Raw genomic sequence first — 23,969 nt, forward strand, 5'->3', positions numbered from 1 at the left:
CCTTAGATACTAAGGGATGAATAACCACTGCATTGTGTGAATTATTGTGGGCAGAAAGCTGATTTTCCTTTTTGAGAGGTGCTGAGATTTTTTTTTAAAAGTTCAACAGACTGTACTGTACTCACGTGTTCATTTGTTTACATGTAAAATATCTTATTGGCTAGATGCCATATGCCAGAGAGAATATGAAGTATTCTTCTGAGATTGTGTGACCTCACACAACACTGAGAGAAAGAGATATACACAGACACACATAGACACACGCACAGAGGCAGACACAGATACACACACAGACACAGGCAGGCAGAGACAGACATAGATATACACACAGACACAGATAGACGCAGACTGATACACACACACACACACAGACAGATACACACACACACATACACACACACCAAGTCCATTGATTTTCCTACAAACATTTTAACTTCAGTTTTTTTAATGCTGAATAATATTTTGTATTTGTTTTTATAGATCTAATTTGGTTATGGAGTTTTTGATTTTGGTGGTGGACAAGTATGATGATATATTATTTATTATTTATTAAAGCTTGCCTGAGGATTCAGAAAGAAAAGTTAGCCTCAAACCATAGAAGCCAAGCACACACCTTTAATCTCAGCAGCCAGAAGCATTGGTACACACCTTTAATCCTAGGACTCCAAGGCCACCCAGGGATATATGAGATTGAGTCTGTCTAAAAGAGTAACAGATCACACGCCTTTAATCCCAGCATTAAGGGGTATTAAAGATAGAAGCAGGGTCTTCAGTATTTGGTAGGAGGCATTCATTCTCCAGCCACACTGAAGATAGGAAGGCTCGCTATCCAGGAGGATAGGAAGACATTGAAGTCTTAGGATTCTCCAGCCATGCTGAGGTGAGGCAGCAGTTTGAGGCTTGGTGAAGAGCTCATGAATGAATCAGCCCTTTCAACCTAAGCTTGAGGTGAGAGCTAGTGGCCGGGTGCTTTGCCTTTCTGGTCATCAGCTTGAAGTTTGATCAGTTTCTGGATCTTTTATTTATTCATGCTACAGACAAGTGAATAAAATATATTCTATATTGAAATTGTAAAATTTGACAAGAAATTCCACAGATTCTGTCCTGAGTAGCTTTTCTAACTGGATAGATGTTCACTGTGCTATTGTATAGACTTTGAATCTGGTTAAGTTTTGGTATGTGATTTTTTTTTCTCAGTTGTAGGATTCTTAGACGTATCAGGCTAACTTAAACTAGAATGAAGATGGACTGGCTTTTCTGAATCACTGTTTACACACACACAAATAAAAACCAGAGAGTCCATTTTGTGTTGGCCTTCTACTTCTGGGCATCTAACTTTCCATGGAGTGTGGTTAATATACCCAGTGTCACTCAGCTGAAGAAAACTGGTTTTCCCTACCCTGGAAACTATAAGTTGCAATAGCTTCTTGATTAGCGGTGGGACTTTGCACTTACATTCTCCATGCGGGAGTTTTTGTCTGGTTTGAACTTATGTGGATATTTATCCCAGTTCTCTGAGTTCATATGTGCATCAGCCCTGTTGTATCTGGAAAATACTATTTTCTTGGAGTTGTCTACCACCTCTGACTCTTAAAATCTTTCTGCCTCTTCTGAATAGATCCTTTAGCCTGGAAGGGAGGGTTGAATACCAGTTCAATTTCTCAATATGTAATGACATAAGAATATGACGCCCTTGTCAATGAGGTCTTACTATCAGGTTATGGAGTGTAACTGATCAGATTGGCAATAGAGATTGAGTAGATAGTCAAGTACCAGGGAGAAAGAGGGGGATCTTCCAAAGAAGGGGCAATAGAATATAGTGTTTTAAAGGAATAAAGAGTAAATTAGAATAGGAGAATTAGATGGGAAGGGAATTGGAGGGCAGGATAGGGGTTTACAGTGTCAGGCCAACAAGAGGTTGGCAGCTCTATTTGAAGGCTGTATAAGTGAGAAACACTTGTGAAGCAGTGAAAATTCCAACTTCAACAGTCTGGTGTTGGAGTGCCTGGAAGAGCATCATCTCTGTATTAATTATAAAGGTCTCTAGACATGGTTTTTAATCCCTCCTCATCAGTTTACTTAGCATAAATCTTGTCATGGCAGTCCCACTTCATCAATTATACCATTATGCCACTGTAGTAATGTGATGAATATGCTGTTATCCAAATAGCAATAAAAATGATGAGATCAATTGCATATAATGGAATGTTCTAGTCATTTTCCCTGCATACTGAGGATACCATGTTTTGTGTACTCTTTTGAGAATGTTGATTATTGTGAGCTGAATTAAGGGTTTCTTTGACATTTGATCTAAATTATTATTGAGCTTACTGTTCTTTGGTGTATTCTGGTCCAGCTTAGAAAATATGGAGAGTATTGAACAGTGTTCCTACTTTCTGTCTACTAATTGGGCTCTTTTTGTCAAGTTTGAATTCCATACGGCTTGTGCTTCTTAATTTTTAAAGTTTTCTTCTTTTGTACTAATCAAAGGCCCAAATCTCTCGATCCAGGGAGACCATCCGAGTTTGGACTCCACAATGTCCCGGTGGCACCAGGTCATCAGAAAATTTTCAATTAGTGACTGAAAATTTTTAAAAATGGAGAAGAAATATCTCAATGTTTGATACCAAATCGTGCTCATTGCTGCACCTTCCATTTTGTTAGAGAGAGAGAATGAGAGACAGAGACAGAGACAGAGACAGAGACAGAGACAGACAGAGAGGCTAATATTCTTACCTTATGATTCACTAAAGAATTCAGGTTAAATTGCCTTTTCTCTTATCTTGTCAAACTCAAACTGTGTTCTCAGAATTTTACATTGTGAGCCTAAAGGTTGTGAGGCTTATCTCCTTTGGTCCAAACTTGCAGCAAGGCTTATCAGAATTTGTCTCACTGTATCAAAATGGAATGGTGAGTTCATGACCTAATGTTACATTTTACCACTTATTTCCCAGTCATTGTGCCAAGACATGTTTATAATACATATGCTGTGTTTCAGTCTTTACCACAGTGAAAGGGAAAAAATGTATTAAAACACTTCAAAAATCAGGAGAACCAAGGAGCAAAAATCTGGATTCATTTGACCACTTAATAGGGTGTCTATGAGAGAAGTTTACTCTGTTGAAGAAATTCTTGTTGCAATTTTTGTTTGTTTATTTGAGATGGTGGGTCTCTCTCTATATCCCTGACTGATCTGGAATCCACCATGTAGATCAGGCTGACATTACACTGGTAGAGATCCATCTGCCTCTGCTTCCAAGTGCTGGCATTAAAGGTATGTAGCAGACATTTGTGGAAACACAGGCAAGTTCCATGGTTCCATTGATCTTTCTGGGTTTTAATTGACTGGATTTCCAGGATTGCTGTCTTGAGATCAGAGGTGGATTTAAATGGTCTTACAATGAGGTCCTAGCATCACTGTTATGGGTAAGGGATTAGTGATGATGCTGGCCAGATGCTAGGGATCTGGTGGGATTTCTGATATTTTAAGTGGTCAGTAAAGCTAGTGTAATAAAATATTTGGACTTATGAATATGCCAGGTAAGACAGAACCCTATCCAGTATCCCTTTACAATCCTAGAGAAGAAGGCTTTGAAAGCTAAAAATGTAAAGTCATCAGGAGTGACAGGTTTCCCTCTAGTTCATTGCTGGATTCCAGCTGCCTTGTTGACTCACTCAGTCCCCACCGTGTGTTTAGAGGTAGGTTCGGGGGACACTCAGAGAGGTTGACTGGCCCCTTAAAGCTCACATTCCTCAGCAGTGGCTGAAGTACAATTCGAGTCCACTTTTCAGCACCCTTCTTGACTAGCATGGAGCAAATCTCACGCTCAGGGAATTTGTTTGACTACAGAGCCAGTGTCAGCAAATGTACTTGCAGCCATACCTATGGGTTTTTCTTTCTGAGAGAGTAATATGCTTTTCCATGCAGAACTAGAGCAGAATCCAGCAGTCTAGACAGTTGACTTCCTCTGAAGGCATCTGAGAGAATTAGTGTGGCCAGGGCTTTCACTGTGGGGTTAGAAGCCAGGTGTCCCTAGCACCTGGTAGTCATTATTTGTTGAATCAATGAACTTCACGTAATCAGGTTAAAAGGAATCATACTCATGGAATTAGGATTATCTAGCTAGAGCTGAGGTTTGTATGCTCAATGATAAGTCCAGTTAGTTATTAAAATTAGATACATTGGGACTTCTCTGTATTATGTTGTTAGGAAGTCCCTCTTCTTAAAAGTAGCCACTACAGCTACTTAAATATTCCTTAGCTAAGCTTTCGTTCCTTACTAACCCTTTCATAAACTCACAAACCATGCTCCCTTGTTCTGTGAGTGGGGCACAGTCTAGGTGTGTCTGTCTTTGTCTATGAGATTTAGTTGTTTCTAAGAGAAGTGGACACTCAAAAGATGGCGAGCCAAGCTGAGAATCTGGTAGTCTCGTTCCACAATGCAGAAATATCCTACAGGGCGTGTACATGTAATGAAATAACCCCAATGCTTCTGTTGTCCTACCCCCTTTAGAAACCTCGTTAAAATGTCAGTTGACTGAGTTTTATTCTATTTCTATACATATAAACTATGTTTACTATTGTTTCTTTCATAAGGTTCCCTGTATTCATACCGTTCTATTGTACAGGTCTGTATTGTTCCTTTCCTGACAGACTATTGTAGAAGCTACTTTAAATGGCTTTGTTATTGAGGTTTAAGTATGAAGCCTTAGTGGCTTGCTCACTAATAATTTTAATTTGTCTCTGGGATGCTTTATTGTTAATTGAAAGGATTTCCCCCCTGGTATTGCAGCCAGTGAGTCGTCTTGTGCAGTTAATTAGCACGATTATGCCACAGCTCCATGTGCACCCACACAAAGGTTTGCTTTTGTTTTTATCAAAAGGATCATTCTCTCTGAGAATGCTTGTACCTGACAGACTTTGAATAGCCAGACCACTTGTTTCTTTTTAAATAGCCACGTTCCATTTTTTCTTGGCTTAGGAAAGTATATTTGAGCTTTGAAGACGCACTCCGAAGTGGGAAATGCGTTTTCTTCGTCGGATGCTCTTTTTGCCAGATGCTATGCCAGTAAATAGATGGTTTTAGATGAGCAGAGTGATGAATGGTCAGGGAACATTTTGGTTTTGTGGAGGAATGTACAATGTTAAGATAGCAAGCAAAGTATAGGTGCCACTCAGTGTTCTCTGTGTGTTTGTAGGGAGTAAGAGAGAAAACAGCAGAAGAAAGATGTTTTTTGTGTGGGGCTGTTGAAGACACCCAGGAGAGCTGATATTCTGGATTAGAACACTGTGATCCCTTCCTATAGTTGAAGTATTATCTGATAGATCCAGTCACCTTTCTTCTAGTCTTGGTGGTGATGCCGATTACCTGGCATTTTGTCACTTTCTGTAGTATGTAGTGTATATATTGCCACTGAAAAAAAATACTTTAGCTTTATTGTAGCTTAAAGGAGAAAAGTTAAAAGAAAATTGGTTTTCCTTAGTTTATCCCCACTCAGACAAGTGTGGTTTCCCTACACATTCCCTGCTAGGCACTTGGTGCATTCACACGTGCTGGGCTTACTCTGGATCAGTCTGTAAATACACATTGGAATCCAAATTTGTGACTTATGCTTACTGTATGCATATTCTACTTTGCTGTTCACTTTATGTCTTTAAAGACATAAGGTCATAATTTACTTAATTAACTGTGGTCCTATGTGAAGGGAGAATTAGGTGACTCGGAATATTTTTGAGATCTTTAAAAGCCTTTATGTTTGTAAATTCTTCCACTTTTGAGTTCTTTCAACAATTACATGTCAAGGAACTTCTGAAACAAGATGAATATTTTGTTAGTTTGTAGATGTAATTTTCTTTATGTTAGTATAAGGATATTTGTAGATGTAATTTTCTTAATGCATAACAATAATACATTATAATTATGCTTTTCTTGTCATGAACATGTTTTGTGTTTTAATTGGATACTACCAAAAAGAATTGGATACTACCTAGAATGATATTTTTCACCTATTTAAATAAATATTGTATAATTTTATTTATGTCAGCAGATTTGTTTTTATGGCATTTTAGTAAATAAGTGATATTACATTTTATGAATTATTATAATTTCCTGGCTTTCTGTATGGAAAGTAAACTTCTGGGCTGTTTAGGGGACTATATGAGAGTATGATACAAATATTTGTCTTGTAGCACACCTGTTACTTGTGCAGCCTTCTTGTCCTTCGGTTGTTCACAGAGATGGCCAGGGGCCTTGGGACTTTTGTCTGTGGTAGCAAGGTAACCACAGAGTGGAGTTTGTGCTCAAGAGGAAAGCTAAGTTTAGATGCCACTCCTGAAGTGTGATGGATGCAAATGTTCATAGTTTTTCTCTTCCCAGAAGCCAAAATCTTATAAGCTTTCACAGAGATTTGAATAACTATAATTAAGTTTGATTCCTATACTGGATGATAATAATAGCAAGCATAAACAAAGCAATGATTTTTGTAGGTGGGAATTATGGGCATTGTCATATTTAAACCTCATAACACCAGTAAGTCCTTAGGACAGAAGGCTTTTGATATGCGTGGTGCAGTAGATATTTAAAGAATATAACCCCACTTTCATAAATAGGGAAAATATGTATATAGCTCTCCCAGGTATGGAAACCCAGGCAGAAACAGGTTAATTATTTGTTCATATCACAGAGTTGGCAAGATAAGCAACCCAAAGCCTCACCTAGGGAAAATAGGAACTCTTTTTTTCTTACCCGCCTGGTATTTAAGCATGTTAGATAATAGTGAACAGAATGAGTCTCCAACCTTTAGAAGTAGACCTCATGAGGAAATCATAGAACACCGATGCTGTGGGCATGCCCAGATGAGTCCCAAGGAAAGACACAGAAAGAAAACTAGGAGGAAAGAGTTGGGTTGTCAGTCCAGCTTCTCCTCTGTCCCTTGCCCAAAACAGGGGTGGAATACAGTGTCAATGTCTGGTCCAGATGCTTCTTCATTAATGATTTGTGTCATCTGTTGTCTTCAAATTATTTCTTGTAACAGTGCTTCCTTACTAACAACCATATTAGACATCTTCAAGGAGTTTAGATAACATGTAGGAGTCATTGGCGACTTAGACTTAGCTATTTAAAATAGCAAATCAAGTAATTTGTTTTTAACTGTGGAGACTTGGGTGCCTTTGAGATGAATGGCTTCTAGTTGCTGCATATGGTGGTGTTTTATTCAGTGGTGTGTGGCATAAAATGTCAAAAAGAAATAAGTGATTTGATAAAAATACCTAGACGCAATCAGCCTGACTTATTTAATTCAACTCCTAATGACTAGAATCCTGTCACCTCTTGATTTTCAATTACATGGAGTGCCGTGCCGTGCCTTGATTATGTCTGTGCAGACTCACCTCCCAGTTTGGTGGCATTTAGGTTACCCCGCGATGCAGATGATGGGTCTCATCAGGATACTAAATGCTGTGTGCCTTCTGGTTTCCCCACAGCAGCTCCGCAGAGCATCCTGGGGCCTCCAAGCCTCCATTAAGCTCCTCCAGTATGACATCACGCATCTTGCTACGCCAGCAACTCATGCGTGAGCAGATGCAGGAGCAGGAGCGCAGGGAACAGCAGCAGAAGCTGCAGGCAGCCCAGTTCATGCAACAGAGAGTGCCCGTGAGTCAGACACCAGCCATAAACGTCAGCGTGCCCACCACCCTTCCCTCTGCCACCCAGGTGCCGATGGAAGTCCTCAAGGTATGTGAGTGTTGCCCTTGTGTTTGGACTGAGCCTGTCCTTTCTCCATGTCCTATGTGTTATATTCGCTGGACTGTGTCTTTGCTTGTCTTGGTATTACGTTCTTATTTATAAGCATAATGTCCAGTGGTTCCTATGAGGCTTTGTCTTTTAAAAGAAGGATTTGAACTAACTGTAAACGTTATAACAACTCGTGAATGGTGGAAATGGTCAATGTTTTCATGACCAATCCCAAATGGGATCTGCTGTTTTTTATAATGAAGAACATTTCTCTGTCTTGCTTTTGGAAATGGTTTCAAGTGTAAGAGTTATTTGAAAGAGGCCTCTTCTAGAAACTTGCTTGTGTTTTCACAAATGCTTTCCAGGACCACACTTTAACTCTGCTCTTCAGTTAGCAAATCCTGCTGGCTCTAGGAGCTAATTGTTTCAGAAAGTCTCTTCAGAAAGAAAACTGTGGTCAAGCGCTGTCTGTGCCTTAACAACCAGACTTCATAATCCTTTTACTCAACTGAGCTGTCTGCTCTGGGTCTCTTTGATTTCTTGCTAGAGTGGAAACTGCAAGAGCTTGTTAATGTCCTTCCATCAGGGACACACAGCTTCCTAATTATGAGAGGAAGTTGTAGCCACCCTGGCCACAGACCAGCATCTCCCACATTGTCTTCCATGCCACATGGGGAGTTGCCTTGTTTCATAAACATTTCAATTTGTAAATATGACTGGTTCAAGAAAATCTAGAAGTGGGGAAGTAGGGAAGCTTCCTTGTTTTTTTTTTTTTTTTGGTCTTTTTTTTTTTTTTTGGTTTTTACCCACCCACCTAATTGATTGATTCTGAAGAGCCAAGTGTTCCTGTTGTTAATCGATGTGAACTCTTCAACCTGCACATGCATTGTCAGTCTTTACTTTTACCCTTGTGCTCAGAAAAAAAAAATCCATCCATTTCCCCCTACTTAAAGTTTATTATTAGAGTGAACAGGAGTGATGTGCTATACACAGGCTCCATAAGGAATTCTTTAACAATGACTTCAAAGCTGCACACATATATTTGCAAAGGTTTTCAAATTTAAGTACACCATTGTGGAACTCTTAGGTAGAGAAACCAGTTGAAATTTTACTAAAGCAAAAATGACGCAACTGGTTTAGCATAAAATTTTACATTAACATGACTGAAATTCTGAGCAATGCCACAATTATGACTCTTAGTCTTCTACCATCCTATCAAGCAAAAGCATCTTTTTGCTGTGGCATGAACTGTATGTGGACTCTCTCTGTTTTTCCTGAGTTGTTTCCTCTTTGCGAGAGTCATGATCATTCTGTTTATACTTTATCTAAACAGTGTGACCTCTGTAATAACGATGCAGAAAAGTGTATCTGTTTTATTCAATATAATCTTAAGTTTTTTAACTGAAAAGCGAATTTTAGAGGCAGTGATATGGATTTGAGCATAGTGATTTACATCCAGTTTGAAGGTAAACTCTAATATTATATTGAAGCATTTAAATTGAAATAGATTTTCCTATTAGAGTGGCTATATGGGGTGGTATAGAAATTACCACAAAATGAATGTGTAGGAATGTCATTTCAATATTATCCTAAAGTCTGTTTAATTTTTAAATGTTTAAAATATTGTTGTCTAGCTTTATTACAATTAACATGTAAATTAAATAATTTGAATAATTTATGTATTTTCCCTTATACTCTGTTTATCCTGGTAACACTGGATTGAACTGTAGTCTCCCCACAATTAAAGAATACCAGAAAAATGCCCTAAGTTAAAGCAAAAAGAAATAAATGATTAAAGCTAAAAGACACAACCCAATCAAAAGTGCCATAGGTTAAATTTATCTATCATACTCAACAGTCATGACCTCCCTTTAACTTTAGAGTGTTTCTCCTTGGACTATCTAAGAGTCAAGTGTGTCTCATAAAGGAGAAGGACTTGTTGGGCTAACATCCTGTGGCGGGTTGGTAGCTGTTCAGATCAGTTTTGCTGCTTTTAAGGACCAAATGTAAACAGGATTTCATTGATCTGAGGTAATATTGTAAGACATTCAAATGTGTTAAGACAAGCTTTCCATTGGTGATTCCATGAGAAATCATAATTTATAAAAATAGTTTCATAAGCTCACAGTGTATGGGAATACTGTGAAATGCTTCATAGAAATGCAACCAACAGTGCTCGTTCCTTTTTTCTTTAAATTGTACAACACAGTTTCATGAAGTAAGTGGTTATAGAGAAACAGTAGATTTGTTTGATCTTGAAAATTTTTCGTGAATATGTATCTTCAAAACATTAGGAATGCAAACACAGGCTTATTGCATACATTCTGAAAGGGATCTATTACATTAAACACATTTTTTCCAGTTGGTTTTGCCTCAATAAGATATTGATTTCATTTTAAAGTGTTAAGGGGCATGGACAGTGCACACTTCCAGTGAAGGTTGATAGGTGCTGAGGTAGAGAATGCCCGTTAGGTCTCTCTATTTCCCAGTGAGTTTGTTAGAACATGCTAGAAGAAAGGCCAACATTCAATTTTCACATGCACACACACAAAGGCTTGTTACCAGTAACCTACTATCAGTGGATTGAACTACTCATTTTGACAAGTGAAATCAGTGTTTTTAGGTTAATCCCTTTCCTTGGCAGAATTTTACTTAAACTACGGAACTCTGTGAAGCATGTTTAAAAATTGTTGACATCTAAAAACTTAGGTCTCACTGGAATTTGTTTTAGAGAGTGGAAATTCCCATATTTCCTTCCTAAGGACTTGGCCATTGTTCATGTATTCTCTTCTGTTCTGTATTCTATATTGATTTCATTAATTTGTGTGTATATTTGTCATATTAATTTTTACATTGGATCATGGAGCATTAGCTCTTATTGTGGGTATTAGTGAGCTGTTGACTTGGTTTCTTAAGAATAGGCTAAACAATTTGGGAGGGTAATTTGAGCATGCTTTTTTAACCATAAATAGTGACACTATGGGTACATAATAGATTTTTCACAGTTGTGAACACAACTCACATTGCAAATTGTGGATTTAAAAGATTGCTGGGAGTTATTTATGAAGCATTTTCTTCTCTAGGTATAATTTGCCAGCAGGTGAGCCATACAGAACTGAGGCTTGAACTTCATGTAAACAAAATCAGAGTCACCAGGGACGGACCTTTAGTCATGGTGGGTCTCACAGTTGCAGCAGTTTCGCCATCCTGACTGTGGACTTGCTCACTGAGCCTCTCCTGTCACTGGCTCATCTCTCTATCTTTAAGTGATTATGGGAACAACTGCTACTGTGATCTGAGACTGTCAAATTCTTCCACACAGACCCTGGCAGTGTGCAGCCTAATAGTAGTATACTTTGTACTCATTTCTTTGTTGGGAAATTTGTAGCTTCTTGTTTCGTTCTCACCTTCCATTCTGTCTATTTAAGAATCTAAAGACTAGCTGTTCTTTCTGTTGTACATTAAAATTTCCCTTATCTGTTCTAGAGAAAGTGTTGATAGATGTAAAAGAGTTCTTCCAAATTAATTTTTAATTTTTTTTCTGTTTTTCCAGATCATTTCAGGAATTGGGCAAATTGTTTGCCAATTAGAAATAGTACATGCACAATGATAGTGAGTGCTGGCTGTAGACTCTAGTCATTGTGCATGTTAGACAAATGCAGTAGCTAAATACCAAACTCAGTATTTAACTTCAGTTCCTGATTCATTTAGCCTGAATTGATGAGTCTCAGTCTCATCACAGTGGTTGTTCAAGGCGTGACCTCTCTCAGATCAACTTGCTTTGCTCTCCTGAGTTGGAATCTGTATCTGTCCCCAGAAGATATGACCTGCTGGGTCTGAGTCATCCACTGATTACATGTTCATATATGTAAGCTGCCAGTCAGTAAGACATACATGGTCTGCACACCTTGATGTCAGTGACTTTTATAAATATTTGTGTCCTTGTAATTTTGCATAAAACTGCATGTCTTTAAGACCACACCATTATTTACAGGAGGGAGACCCATTTTCCTTCTGCCAACAGCTTTTCCTGTACCAAAGACATGCAGGATCAGATTTGTTCATTGTCACCTGTAAGGTAATTTTCCTTATTTTTAAAACCCAGGCAGTGATTTTTGGAAATTGTAGGCTGTGCTTGTTAGCATCCAACAGATTTCTACTATGAAAGGTAAAATTCACCAGGAAGCATGTAAGTTCCCTTGCTTCCTCTAGGACCGTTTTGCCATTTTCCCCTTTGCAATTCTATGTTGCCTTTCACAGGGGCATATCTTGAAGAGATGCATTAGGCAGTGTTGGGCATGTAGACATAGCCCTTGTGTGTCTCAAAGGGATGCAGTAGGCATTGTTGGGCATGTAGACATAGGCCTTGTGTGTCTCGAAGAGATTCAGTAGACAGTGTTGGGCATGTAGACATAGCTCTTGTGTGTCTCGAAGAGATGCAGTAGGCAGTGTTGGGCATGTAAACATAGCTCTTGTGTGTCTCGAAGAGATGCAGTAGGTAGTGTTGGGCATATACACATAGCCCTTGTGTGTCTCTTCTACATTGTCTCTACTTTGGAGACCATACTCCCACACCCCACTCTTCTTTGGGCCAAGTGGGGACTCTCATTTTGTCACCAAAGCCAGTTGATGGTGCTGGTGTTTGTTTGGCACTACCTGGAAGTCATTCCATGTCTCATGTTGCTTGGAAATCTCACAGGAGTCTCTAAGCATAAAGAGTCGCTAATGTCAGGGCTGGCCCATGACGGTGTTACACTGAGCGGGTCTTAAGTGGCACAATCCAACTTAGCACAGGCCAAAAGGGTACATTGGTCCAAGTTCACTTAGTCTCTGTCTCTTGTTTGCTGGAACAGGCCCTCTCCTGTTTGCATTTGTAGGCAACTATCCACATCAAAAGGTCCAGCCTTACAAATTAATTTCCATTTTTCTGAAAATATGCAGATATCAGCTCTAGTGGTACTTTTACCTGCTAGTATCAGCAAAAAAAAAAAAGAAAGAAAAGAAAAGAAAAAAGAAATGAAGGAAGGAAGGAAGAAGGAAAGAGAGAAAAGAAAAAGGGAAGGGATTCTCCTTTTATGAACTCATGGCCAGTTTTATTATGTGGCCTGGGGCTCCGTGTAGCCAAGGGCTTCAGTAGACTCGGATTTCTCCTTGGTTTCTTGGATTGGAGCTGGCTGAGGGCAGCTGTGCATGGTGGATATGTGAACCACACAGAAGCTTGTCTTAGAGTAGGAGGGTCTTTAACATGTCTCCAGGAGCCACTTGGAGTTACTGGAAGCATCTTGTGGAGGTACCAGCTTGCTGCTTCTCATGTTGTCCTGCCGAAGGCACAGTCCACTTCCATCTATCACAATTCCCTACTAGTCAGGTAAGGGCAGTATTATGAGGAAATTATTAAGAGATAGGACTCAGGGTGCGGGCCAGAACCAGGGTTAGGGGGTGTGTTTAGTTTAATGAACTCTTCACTGTGATTTGTCTTTAATGTGATAAGGCCTGTAGACCATACATAGTCAATGAGGGTAATATCTTACTCCTAAGGGAAACAAAATTGATTCTTGGAGAACAAAATATCCGGGGCTGGGAGATGGCACAGTGGGTAAGAGTGCTTCCAGTGCAAGCATGTGGTCTTGAGTTTAAATCCCCACGACACACGTGCAAAGCTGGGAGTGTCTGTATATGACCACAACTCTTGGTGCTGGGAGGACAGACAAGCAAGATCCCTGGTTTGTTAGCCTCATTCCAGGTTCACTGAGAGAGCCTGTCTCAAGAGAATATTGCAGAATAGTCACCTGATGTCCTCTTCTGGCTTCCATGCATACAACAGATAGGACATATGACATTCACACATGCACATGCACAGATACCAAACACACATATGCATCACATTTTTATCAAACACACACGCATACAAACACACACACACACACACACACACACACACACACACACACACTGTCAACACCACAGTTGTTTGTAGTCCTCCAAAGCTACAGTGTACAGCTAGGAATGCAGTGTTAGTGTGTCCAATTTTTGGGAAGGTAGAGCAGAAAAAGAGGGAACAGGCTGCAAGGTCTCAGAGGCACACTATTGAGGAAAGGTTGAACAGCATCTTTCTTGAGTCCTCAGAATGTCCTCTCTTTCCCTGTTGTACTTTTAAAACATTTGTTAAGACTCCTTTAGCTGAGGCTTCTGCATTCTGGCAGGCATTGTCCCAGAGTCACTCTGTGTTTAGCATAGGGCCACGGTACTGACTAATTTCCTCCCATCCCTCTTCTGTGAGGCTGTCGCTAGCATCCCCATTTCATAGATGCATGGACTGTCAAGGAGGAGTTAGACAGGTCTGAAAAAGTCATAAAAGTCTGAGGTGTTGTCAGGATTTGAGCCCAGTCAGTTGGCTCACTTGGCCCACTTGTAGTAGCTAGTGTCTTTTCAGAGTGAGCTTCAAGAGAAGAAGATAGCCATGTTCAGCCCCTCAGATGATGTGGCAACATATGAGCCAATAGCACACGTCCATCACAGAGCTTCTGGTTATGACTTAAAACGTTGGTAGAAATTACTTTGATGACATGGTGAGAACACAAGACTTCACTGGCTTCTGGAACTAATTGTGAGCACATCTGGTGACAGGTTGAAAACTTGACATTTCAGCTCATTGTTTCGAAATAGCCCTGTGGATATGTAGGACTAGCCCAGGTGGGGAAACAGGCATATTGTTGAGTCCATATCCTATGTTCTCTACTATACCTCCACTCCTAGCCTTCTCTGTTGAATAATTAAATTTTCTTCCCTAACCTCTAAGATATGTGAGATGTAGGAATTGACTGCATTTTTTCCTACATAAGAATTCTGTCTAACCACACTGACCATGATCATAATTTTTGGTTTAGTGATAGTTATTATTATGGGTGAAAAAGCATGTAATAGGAGATTTCCTACAAAGACATCTGAAAATCCAAAGCCAGGATCACTTATATTCTAAAGACATTGGTGGCCCAGCCTACCCTAGTTCATTTGTGCTATCTATCTCTGTATTTAATAATATCTCTGTGTGACCAGAACTTCAGATCTGCTTGTTTTTCTATTTGCTTTTATGTGAATGTCAGTTGTAATAATGATTATACTATTGCATGATGAGGTCAGAATCCCCTTCACAGATGTTGCCTGTTTCATCTCAACAGTTAAAGAAAGACTAGGCTTAAAGACTACTGATAGATGTAAGCATGCTTTAGAGCAAGAGAGGATATGGACAAGTGTAAGCAAAATCTAAATTTAACTTCACCCTACTAAAATAAATGAATGGCATTTGTGTTAAAATATGTAAATTAGCACAGTGGCTTTGTTCAAGGTTATAGTTGCTGTTAGTACTAGAATATTGGCTCTCACCCTGAATGTGTCTCTTTCTATTGCCTTTTTGAGTACCATCCTCAACTTAAAAACTATAGCATCCCATGTAGCCTCTCTCAGCTTCTCAAATCTTGCTTATAATGCCATAACTATGTGAGAAGAAGATGGAATAAAACTTGGTGTGTAGAGAGCATACAAACTAAGATGCAGTTAACATAGAATGTTCTAGAGAGAATTTTTTACTCATTCTTTTTAAAACTGATAATATTGGAAGATGGTCCAGATGAATCAAAGGCAAATTGTTCATCCTGGAAATCTTGGGGGTGTTGCTGGGTTTAGATGTAATGCTAATCAAAGGCTCTGTTACTCTTTTCCTTTAAAATAAATTTGGTACTTTAGGGTGCTGGAATGATAGCTCAGTTGGTGAAGGGCGTGCTTTGCAACTTGGTAGAAGCTGAGCTTGATCCCATACCCAGGCCTACAATATCAACATGGGGAGGCAGAGAGGAGGATCATGGGAGCTCATGGGCCAGCCAATCCAGATGAATTGGTGAGCTACAGGTCCAAGTGAGGCCCTGTCTCAAAATATAAGGTGTAGATTGGCAGGAGAAGACACTTGATGTCAACCTCTAACCTTTACATCTATACACATGTGCATGAGTGTCCACACACATGTACACACATACACTAAACACAAAACCTAGGAGACTGGGTGCGTGCAGTCTGTATGTATCTGAAGTGGATGTCTTTAATGCATTTTAATTAGGAGTGCAGTGAATTTCTGTTCACCTACCATTTTCTGAGGAGCACACTGCTTCTAGTGGGTGGGTTTAGCAAACTCATGGACATCACACAGGTATTTTAGTTTACCTAGAAGCAAGATAAAAAGGTTCAGGGATCCTGGAGGTTCAGGGATCCTGGCAATTAAAAATGACCAAAAGGAATTTAATCACCCAGTTGTGAATGATTTTAAAGAGTTGTAAAGAGTCCTAAAACAAGAGGCACAATTCATAGTGCTCCCTCACCAGTGGCACACATAACTTTGTTGTAATCTCCCCTGTTGGCCCTGGTTTTTATATAATTAAATTTTAGAGGTTGGAAATTTTGTTGAGACTAAATTAGAAGTGACAAACCAGAGACATTCCTTCCAGTTAGGAAAGGATTAACAAATTCTTATTGGCTAACTTACAAATAAGTAACATTTTTCACACTGCCTAAAGGTGACAAGATCAGCTCTGTTTTTCTAGTGAACTAGTAAAAATTAGATTAATAAGTACCAGGCAAAGAACCTTTTCTTTTGTCTGTGTTTTTTCCCCCAAAGAAATCTTACCTTTGAGTACTCTGACTGTGGAGATTGGCGCCTTAATTAGCCACATGTTCCTTTTACCTCCTGGGAAATAAGTACAGGCTAAAATTGGGGATCAAGACACAGACGTACATTGACTTAGCACACGCCGCCAAGTAATTCATCAAGGAATGTTGGTAATTAGTCCTGCCTCTTTCAACTCTTGGCTTATTTTATAAAACTGGTTGATTAAAAATAATGCTTGCTGATGTATTACCCACACGTTTTAGGACGGGGACTTGGCTCTTCAACAAAAGCAAGACTGTGCAGGGATGGAAATGCACCCTCTTGGTTTTGTGTTTTCACAGATTCTGAAGGTCCATCTATGTCCCCTATTAACTTAGCCGCACTTTCTTTTTATTTATCCCATTCAGTATTTCTAGGGCCTTCTCTTTTTGCCTTGGTGGGAAGAACAGGGGATCAAACTTAAAAAAGAAAATAAAATGCAAGCTTCCCCAGGGGTGGGGGGTGGGTATGAGGAGCTTGTCAAAGTGTGTCAGTTCAGTGTGGTTTGATGGAATTTAATTCGAATCCTTCATCTGGTGCAAGCTGCAGTAATGATCTTCTTGTATTGTTAAATGCTTGCTGATATTTGTGGCAGACAGATTAATCTCAAGAAGTTGATTTTCTGGGGTGAACAAGATCTTGTGACTATAGCCTCAAAGCTTGTGTAGTTAACTGCTGTAGTAGTAATAACACAAATGTCAAATTCCCATGCTAAGTGATATATTTACCATAATGCTTTGAGAGGTGGCTCACACTCAGAGCTGCTCTTGAAAATCTGGTGTTAGCCTGAGTCCAGTAATGCACTGAGTGACCTTTGGCATGGTTTACCTCCATGAATCTTGGTATTCTCATCTGTAAATTAAGGGTAGTAAAGTCTTCTGTGGAGAGTCTGGAGAGGTAAATCAAAGATCCGCCTACACAGTACCATGCATCAAGTGGAATGTGAGTCCAGCTTTGACTTCAAATCCTTGGGCACTCACATGAGAGAATGAAAAGAAACAGACAAAATCAATTTTGATGTATTTTACATTACCCTGTAATCTGGAATATTATTATTTCAATATGTTATATGAGAATTAGCCACAAAACTCTAAACTTCTTTTTCCTTATTAAATCTTTGTATTGAACTTCATGCTGTCCTCAAATTTGAGTATATATTTCATGTCTCCAACATATTGTAGTTTGGAGACTAATTATTATCAGAATGACTTGGCCTGACTTTGAATCTCATAAAATTTACACTAAAAAAAAGTTTTCATTTGCCAACATTGTTTTAATCCTATTTAAAAGATTTCCAGGAACTGAGCTGGGAAGATGGTTTAATGGTATTTGTCGTGCAAAGGTGAAGAACTGGAGTAAATTTTAATCCCTAGAGCCTAGAAGCTAGACAAGACACCATGCATTGGTAATCCCAGTATTTCTATGGGGAGATGGTAGGTGGAGATGAGAGGATCCCAGGAAACACATGGGTCAGATAGCCTGGTATTCATGGTAGTCAACAAGAACCACTTTTTGAAAAGGTTGGAAGGTAAGAAGCAAGAATTGGGTTTTCCTCAGAGTCTACACTTGTATGGTAACATGCACACACCTAAAGTCACACACCTGAACACATACACACCCGAGATTTTAAAAAAAAATTGACTATTTGTTTCAATCTAGGTCTACATGAGATAGAAATTTCAGCTCCTTCTAAATTGACCTCAGTCTAAGGGCTGAGTATGGCTGTGACCTTTGGATTGGACAGCACAGATCTGAAGCCTTTAGCAAAGTGTTGAGTACAAGGAGAGTCATTAAGGACGAATTCTGCTCTGTTGGTTATAATAATATCTGAGGAGGGGAGATCACCTATTTGGTAGAGTGATTGTAATCAGGAGGGTCCATGCTCAGTTCCAAGTACCCATATGAGAACCTGGGTATGGAGCATGTAGTCATAACGTAGAAGTACAGACAGACGGACCCCTGGGGTTTACTTGCCTGCCAGCCTAGCCTAATTAGTGCATCTAGACCAGTGTGAGACCCTGTCTCAACAGACAAGGTGGATGGTCCCCCAAAGTTGACCTCTGGCTTCTGCATATTTACTCACACATGCATGAGTACCTATACATAACACATGTATCTGCACACACATGAACATTTATATACACAAGAACACACCTGCATTCCTTCGTGTACATTCACATTTTACAGTGACATTAATCACTGAACACAGTAATTATCATCACCACCCCTAAGTTTCAGTCTTCATGTGCCACTGATATAACTGGTCATACAGACACAATTCAGTTACTCATTTCTTCCTCATAATTTTGACCCAGGTACACAGTCACGTATCATGCCTGGCTGCCATTTCCTGTTAAAAACAGCTCCGGTAGGAGAGAGCAGTGAAAAGACACCCTCACCAGAGGTGCCAAGAGCCTTCCATTCAGACATGAGTGTGGAGGCAGCTCTTGACTTGTTAGTCACACATCTTACTCACGCTCTCAGTCCAGGTTCCTTTCCAACCTACACATGTCACACTTGCATAGCACTTATCCAGCCTGCTGAAGATGTCTGAAACTCTGGGAATGCATAAACACTTCATCAGTGTTCCTGGTGTCAAGGAGACACTGAAGTATAAGTAAGATGAGTTATCCCTGTTTGTTATATAATGAAGGTTGGATAATGGCTTTAGTACCGTTTGCTTTGCATGGGGTTTCATGTGTGATGTTTACCTTTCTTTTCTCATTTAACTTTGAGAGTATTTTAAGGGAATTTCAGTCCATAATTCAACAAAACAGTTCTTATTCACCAGGCATCCAAGTTTTCTGTTCTCATGCTAATTCTCATCCATTTTTAAAACCAGAAATAACTTACCTAAGGTGATAATTTATTTTGTTAAGTAGCTTCTTATTCCTAGTGCAGAGAATGAGTCCATTATATGGGGATTAGTGCACTGTGGACAGACTTCTGTTCCTCCTATAATTCCAAGAGCCTACAAAGCCCAGCATGGAAAGCAAGACTGGAAAAATATTCCTGACATTATGGCTTCAAAAATGAAAAATAATTGTATTCTTCAGATCTCCTGCTTTGGGAAGTGTGTGTGTGTGTGTGTGTGTGTGTGTGTGTGTGTGTGTGTGTGTGTGTGTGTGTTTGAGAGACAGAGACACAGAGAGAGACAGAGAGTATTTATTATATAAATTATCTACTGTAGCTTTTATTATTTAAAATAATATCTAGCCAACATTTGGACCCTTGTAAATTTCATTCCAGCTTCCTAGGAGTTTTTTAGGTTTGTTTTAAAAGCTCAGAGCAAAATATTCTTCTCAGTTTATTAATTGACATAATCTTGATAGAATTCCTAAAACTATCGTGAACGTAGGCCATTATATTTATTTTCTGTTGACACTTGGGACTTCTCATATTCATAAAGAGATGACAGCCTGGACAGTCTAAAAGGATACTAAATATTTGTGAAAACACCCCATTCCATTTGATTCAAGGCTGACGTGCTTAGGACTTAAGTCCTGCTCCTTAGAATGTTATTCCTATCTCAGTGATTTCTGAAGTGTGTTCAGGGACCCAAAGGTCTTGCATCACCTAGGGCCTCACTAAAGAGCAGATTCCCTCCACCTACTCCACAGCTCCTAGGCCACTCCAAAGTAGGTTCAAGTTTAAGAATCTCTGACAAAGAAATCTGGAAATCTCCCAACAACGCTGAAAAGATAAGGAAGTCAAGTCAACTGGGTCTCCTTCCTGGAGGTCTTCTTAGATGTAAGGATCCATGGTGATCCACCATCAGGACCACACTGGGCCAAACCGAGAAGAGAGGGAAGAAGTGATGGGGGACAAACAGTGCTGCTATAACTGACCAGCAGAGGCTGCAAAATTTCCTGTAGCTATTTAGGCTATTTTGGATAAAACCACTATATGCAAATTTCATTAAAATACATTAAACCTTTAAAATCTGGAGTGGATGACATGAGATTTAAGAAACTCTAGAATAGTCATCTTGAGCTACAGAATCCACTGGGCCAAAAAGCACACATATCCCTTTGTTCACAAAATTTGTAGAGTGAATTCTGTAGAGACCTTAAATATATACTTCTCCTAAATGCAGTCATTGCCGTGTTTAATAAAATGCAAATCAACATGAAAAGGGCATGTTTCAGTTTTTCACTCCTTTTTTTGTATCTGATCAAAGAAAACCGAAAGCTCAAGTCCTAATCAAATAGGAGCTTGAAACATATGAAACCACTGTGTTTTAAAAATTGATAAAACCGTGTGTGTGTGTGTGTGTGTGTGTTTGTGTGTGTGTGTGTGTGTGTGTGTATGTGTGTGTTCACACAGGGTGGGTGGTGCTGGTCAATGTCTGGTGTCTTTTCTCATCACATTCCATGTTACTGTTTTGATTCAGGGTCTCTGGACTGGTTGTAGCACTCCTTGAGTTGTTTAGGTAGGCTGCCCAGTGAATTCCAGGCAGCTTCTTGTCTCCTCAATTCACAGACCTCAAATCACAGACCCTTGATCACAGCACACAATATTTTGTATGGGTATGGAGAACCATACTCAGTTCCCATACTTACCTGGCAAATACTTTAGCAGCTGAACTATCTTCCCAACACCAAAGAATTAGTGTCATTATAGGTTTGTTGCAAAATTGAATGAAAGGAACAGAAATTTCCCATTTAGCTTTCTCCCTGGCTCCTACAAGACATGTGTACAGCCCTCTCCCCTCCCAGAAGGACCATCTATAGTAGGCAGTAAACAAGCATATGGGTTTATCATTGCTATGTCAAGTCTATAAGTTACATCAGGTTCACCCCAGTACCTTTTGTGGGTTGAAAGGAGCATTTAGTGAAATTGTCCCTTCTAGTATCATTTGAGGTATCTTTTACTGCCTGGGGAATCTACCAGCTCCTCTGATGTAAAAAGCTTAAGCCTCCTTATTGATGATAGTTAGATTAGGCTTTGGAAATGGACTTAAAGTATGGATTTAGTTAAATCAATTGGTTCTGGATGCCTGCTCTCTGACATCAGGGGTCTTTCTACTGATGTGTGGCCATGATCAAATTGGGTTTTCCTTTGTCACTTGTGTGCTGACATCCACAAAAGTGTATTTTTTTTTCTTTTTGCCTCCACTGTCTTGAGTTTTTTGCCTTCAGGGTGTAGATCAGGTCACATGGCCAGCTGTCTGGAAAATAACTGGTCAATAACTTGGCAAGTCACAGAGACAGCAGCTCTTTCTAATGCTGGAGTCCTTTGTGGGAGCATTCTTGTCAGTATGTATATACACATATATTTGTGTGTGGAGACCAAAGCATACCCTGGGGTATTGTTCCTCAGAAACACGATCTATTGGTTTTTTTTTTTTTGGTGTTTTTTTTTCGGTTTTTGTTTATTTGTTTATTTATTTATGTTTTTGAGACAGAATCTCTTACTGATTTGGAACATGCTGAGTATGCTAGGCTGGCTAGCCATCCAACCACATGGATCCTCTTGTCTCTGCTCCCTGTCCCTGAGATCCCAGAAGCATGCTTTTGTACCCACATGCTTTTTATGTGGGTACTGGGAATCAAACTCAGGTCCTCATGCTTGTACAGAAGTGCTTTATGAACTGAGTAACCCTCCTGCCTCCCATTCAGGCTCTGGAGTCCTTAGTTAAGCTTTGGAAGCTGCGCATCTCTCAAGTGAACCATGCCACACACTCCGCTTCCACTGGAAGACACTGCTTGCCTCCCCATGGCCTGCCTTTCGTCCTTCCACACCCATTATCAGCAACAAAAAGTTTGGTGGGGGGGCTGGGAACATGACTTGTAAGGACACCCAAAATTCTCCCCTCTTTGTGTCTTTATTACAGGTTACAGGTGTGCTATCTATACCCATCTTTTTACACGGGGGCTGGGGATTTGAACTCAGTTTCTCATACTTATATAGTAAGTACTTACACCCACCCAGCAATCTTCTAGACCCATTAAAGATTTTTCCTCTGGTTACTGTTAAATTCATTACATTTTAACAGCAAGGACATTTTACTTCTTAAAAAGCGCCTGGGCCTTCAGGTTCACAGGACAACAACATTTGTGGAAGGTGAATTTTGAGATGCCTAGTCACAGTTTTCAATCTCCTTGTCCCCCTATAATGCTCCCTTTACCTTGAGGACCTCAAAGTTGTTTTGATGACTAAAAGCAAACAGGGTAATACTCACAGAAAATTCTGGGGAGTATGGTAAAAATTGGGATTAAATTTTCAAGAAGAATTAGTAGAGGTGTTGGACTATCAAAATGTTCCTGATTCAGAAATTAAACTTTGGTAATAAGCCCATAAGCCAACATCTTGATTCTAGAACTCATGTTAAATATGAGTGACCATGCCTGGTGTTATTAATATTTAACTTCCTAAAGCATTATTTTTCTACAAGTAGAGATTCAAAATACATTTAATTACAGCCTCTGGCTAAGACCCAGGGCCTGCACTGTTAGAGCCAGACAGTGGAGACAAGCAGTCTGTGCTCCCAGAGTTTTCCAAGTTATCTGGCTCAGAGTTTCCACAGTGTGTTCCCTCACGCAGTGATACACAGCTAAATTGCTTCCTCCCAGCTACACTGTATTTTGATCCGTGTGTTCTGGAGTTGCCTGGCTTCTTCCTTCTGTCCATTTCTTTCTTTTTGCTTTAGTCTAAGGGTCTCCTGAACCACCCTGAACTCTATCTCTTTATGGTTTACATACAGTTTATTTTTTTATATTTTTATTTTTTGAGACAGGGTTTCTCTGTATTGTTGGAGGCTGTCCTGGAACTCGCTCTGTAGACCAGGCTGGCCTCGAACTCACAGAGATCCACCTGCCTCTGCCTCCCCAGTGCTGGGATTAAAGGCGTGTGCCACCGACGCCCGGCTTTACATACAGTTTTAACATTTTTCTTTGTAGTTACCTGTTCTTCTTTATCTGACATTCTAGAAGCATGTCACCCTGAGTGCTCTGTTGTCAGTAGTAGTGACTTGATGGCCTTTCTGTTTGCTCCTGAACCATTTACGCTACTTTTAACATTTATCCTACTTGGGACAAGACCGGAGGCCATTGCCTTCTGTGGATTTTGCAAAGCTCACAACTTTACTATTGTTTCCGTGGCTGTGAAATCAAGCACACATACGTGGCACGCCCTGCCTCAGCACAGACCTCAAATGTGACCCCAGGGGAAGTTCTGGGGCTTGGTCTCCAGGTCTGGTCTGAGGAAATGACTCCCCTCCCACCTCTGACACGTGTAGAACCCCACCTCTTTTTCTTTGAGAAGCATTCTCCTCCAATGGCTGAAGACTCATCCGTGATAAGACAAAGGCACCAAAGACTTTAAAGCGCCTGACAGGAACATCAGGTTTGCTTTGAGTATTAGATGTACATTCCAGATGTTGAGATAAAGAAGGACAGTATATATATCAGTTCCCTTGTGGATTCAGTCACCAGTTTCTCCTTGAGAGTGACGGCAGGTGAGTCAGCAAGTCTCTTTTACTTTCATTGAAACATTCTAATTATTTTTACCTAACTGTGCCTGGCTAATTATAGTAAAATT

The 23,969-nt window shown here is 39.8% G+C and overlaps 1 protein-coding gene across 6 annotated transcripts in view; it reads left to right on the top strand.

Annotated features, from left to right (window-relative positions):
* The window catches only part of Mitf (melanocyte inducing transcription factor), a 210,503-nt gene that overhangs the window by 121,787 nt on the left and 64,747 nt on the right, over nt 1–23,969 (top strand). For 4 of the 6 annotated variants that reach the window (XM_013114106.3, XM_013114107.3, XM_021227724.2 and 1 more), the window contains exon 2: nt 7,483–7,732. In XM_013114106.3, the coding sequence (XP_012969560.1) occupies nt 7,483–7,732 (250 nt within the window). The remainder of the gene's footprint in view (nt 1–7,482; nt 7,733–23,969) is intronic. The other 2 variants (XM_040736967.1, XM_040736968.1) reach the window with 1 other exon arrangement.

This window comes from Mesocricetus auratus, unplaced genomic scaffold (assembly GCF_017639785.1).
Source record: "Mesocricetus auratus isolate SY011 unplaced genomic scaffold, BCM_Maur_2.0 Super-Scaffold_100676, whole genome shotgun sequence".
NCBI classification, from domain to species: domain Eukaryota; kingdom Metazoa; phylum Chordata; class Mammalia; order Rodentia; family Cricetidae; genus Mesocricetus; species Mesocricetus auratus.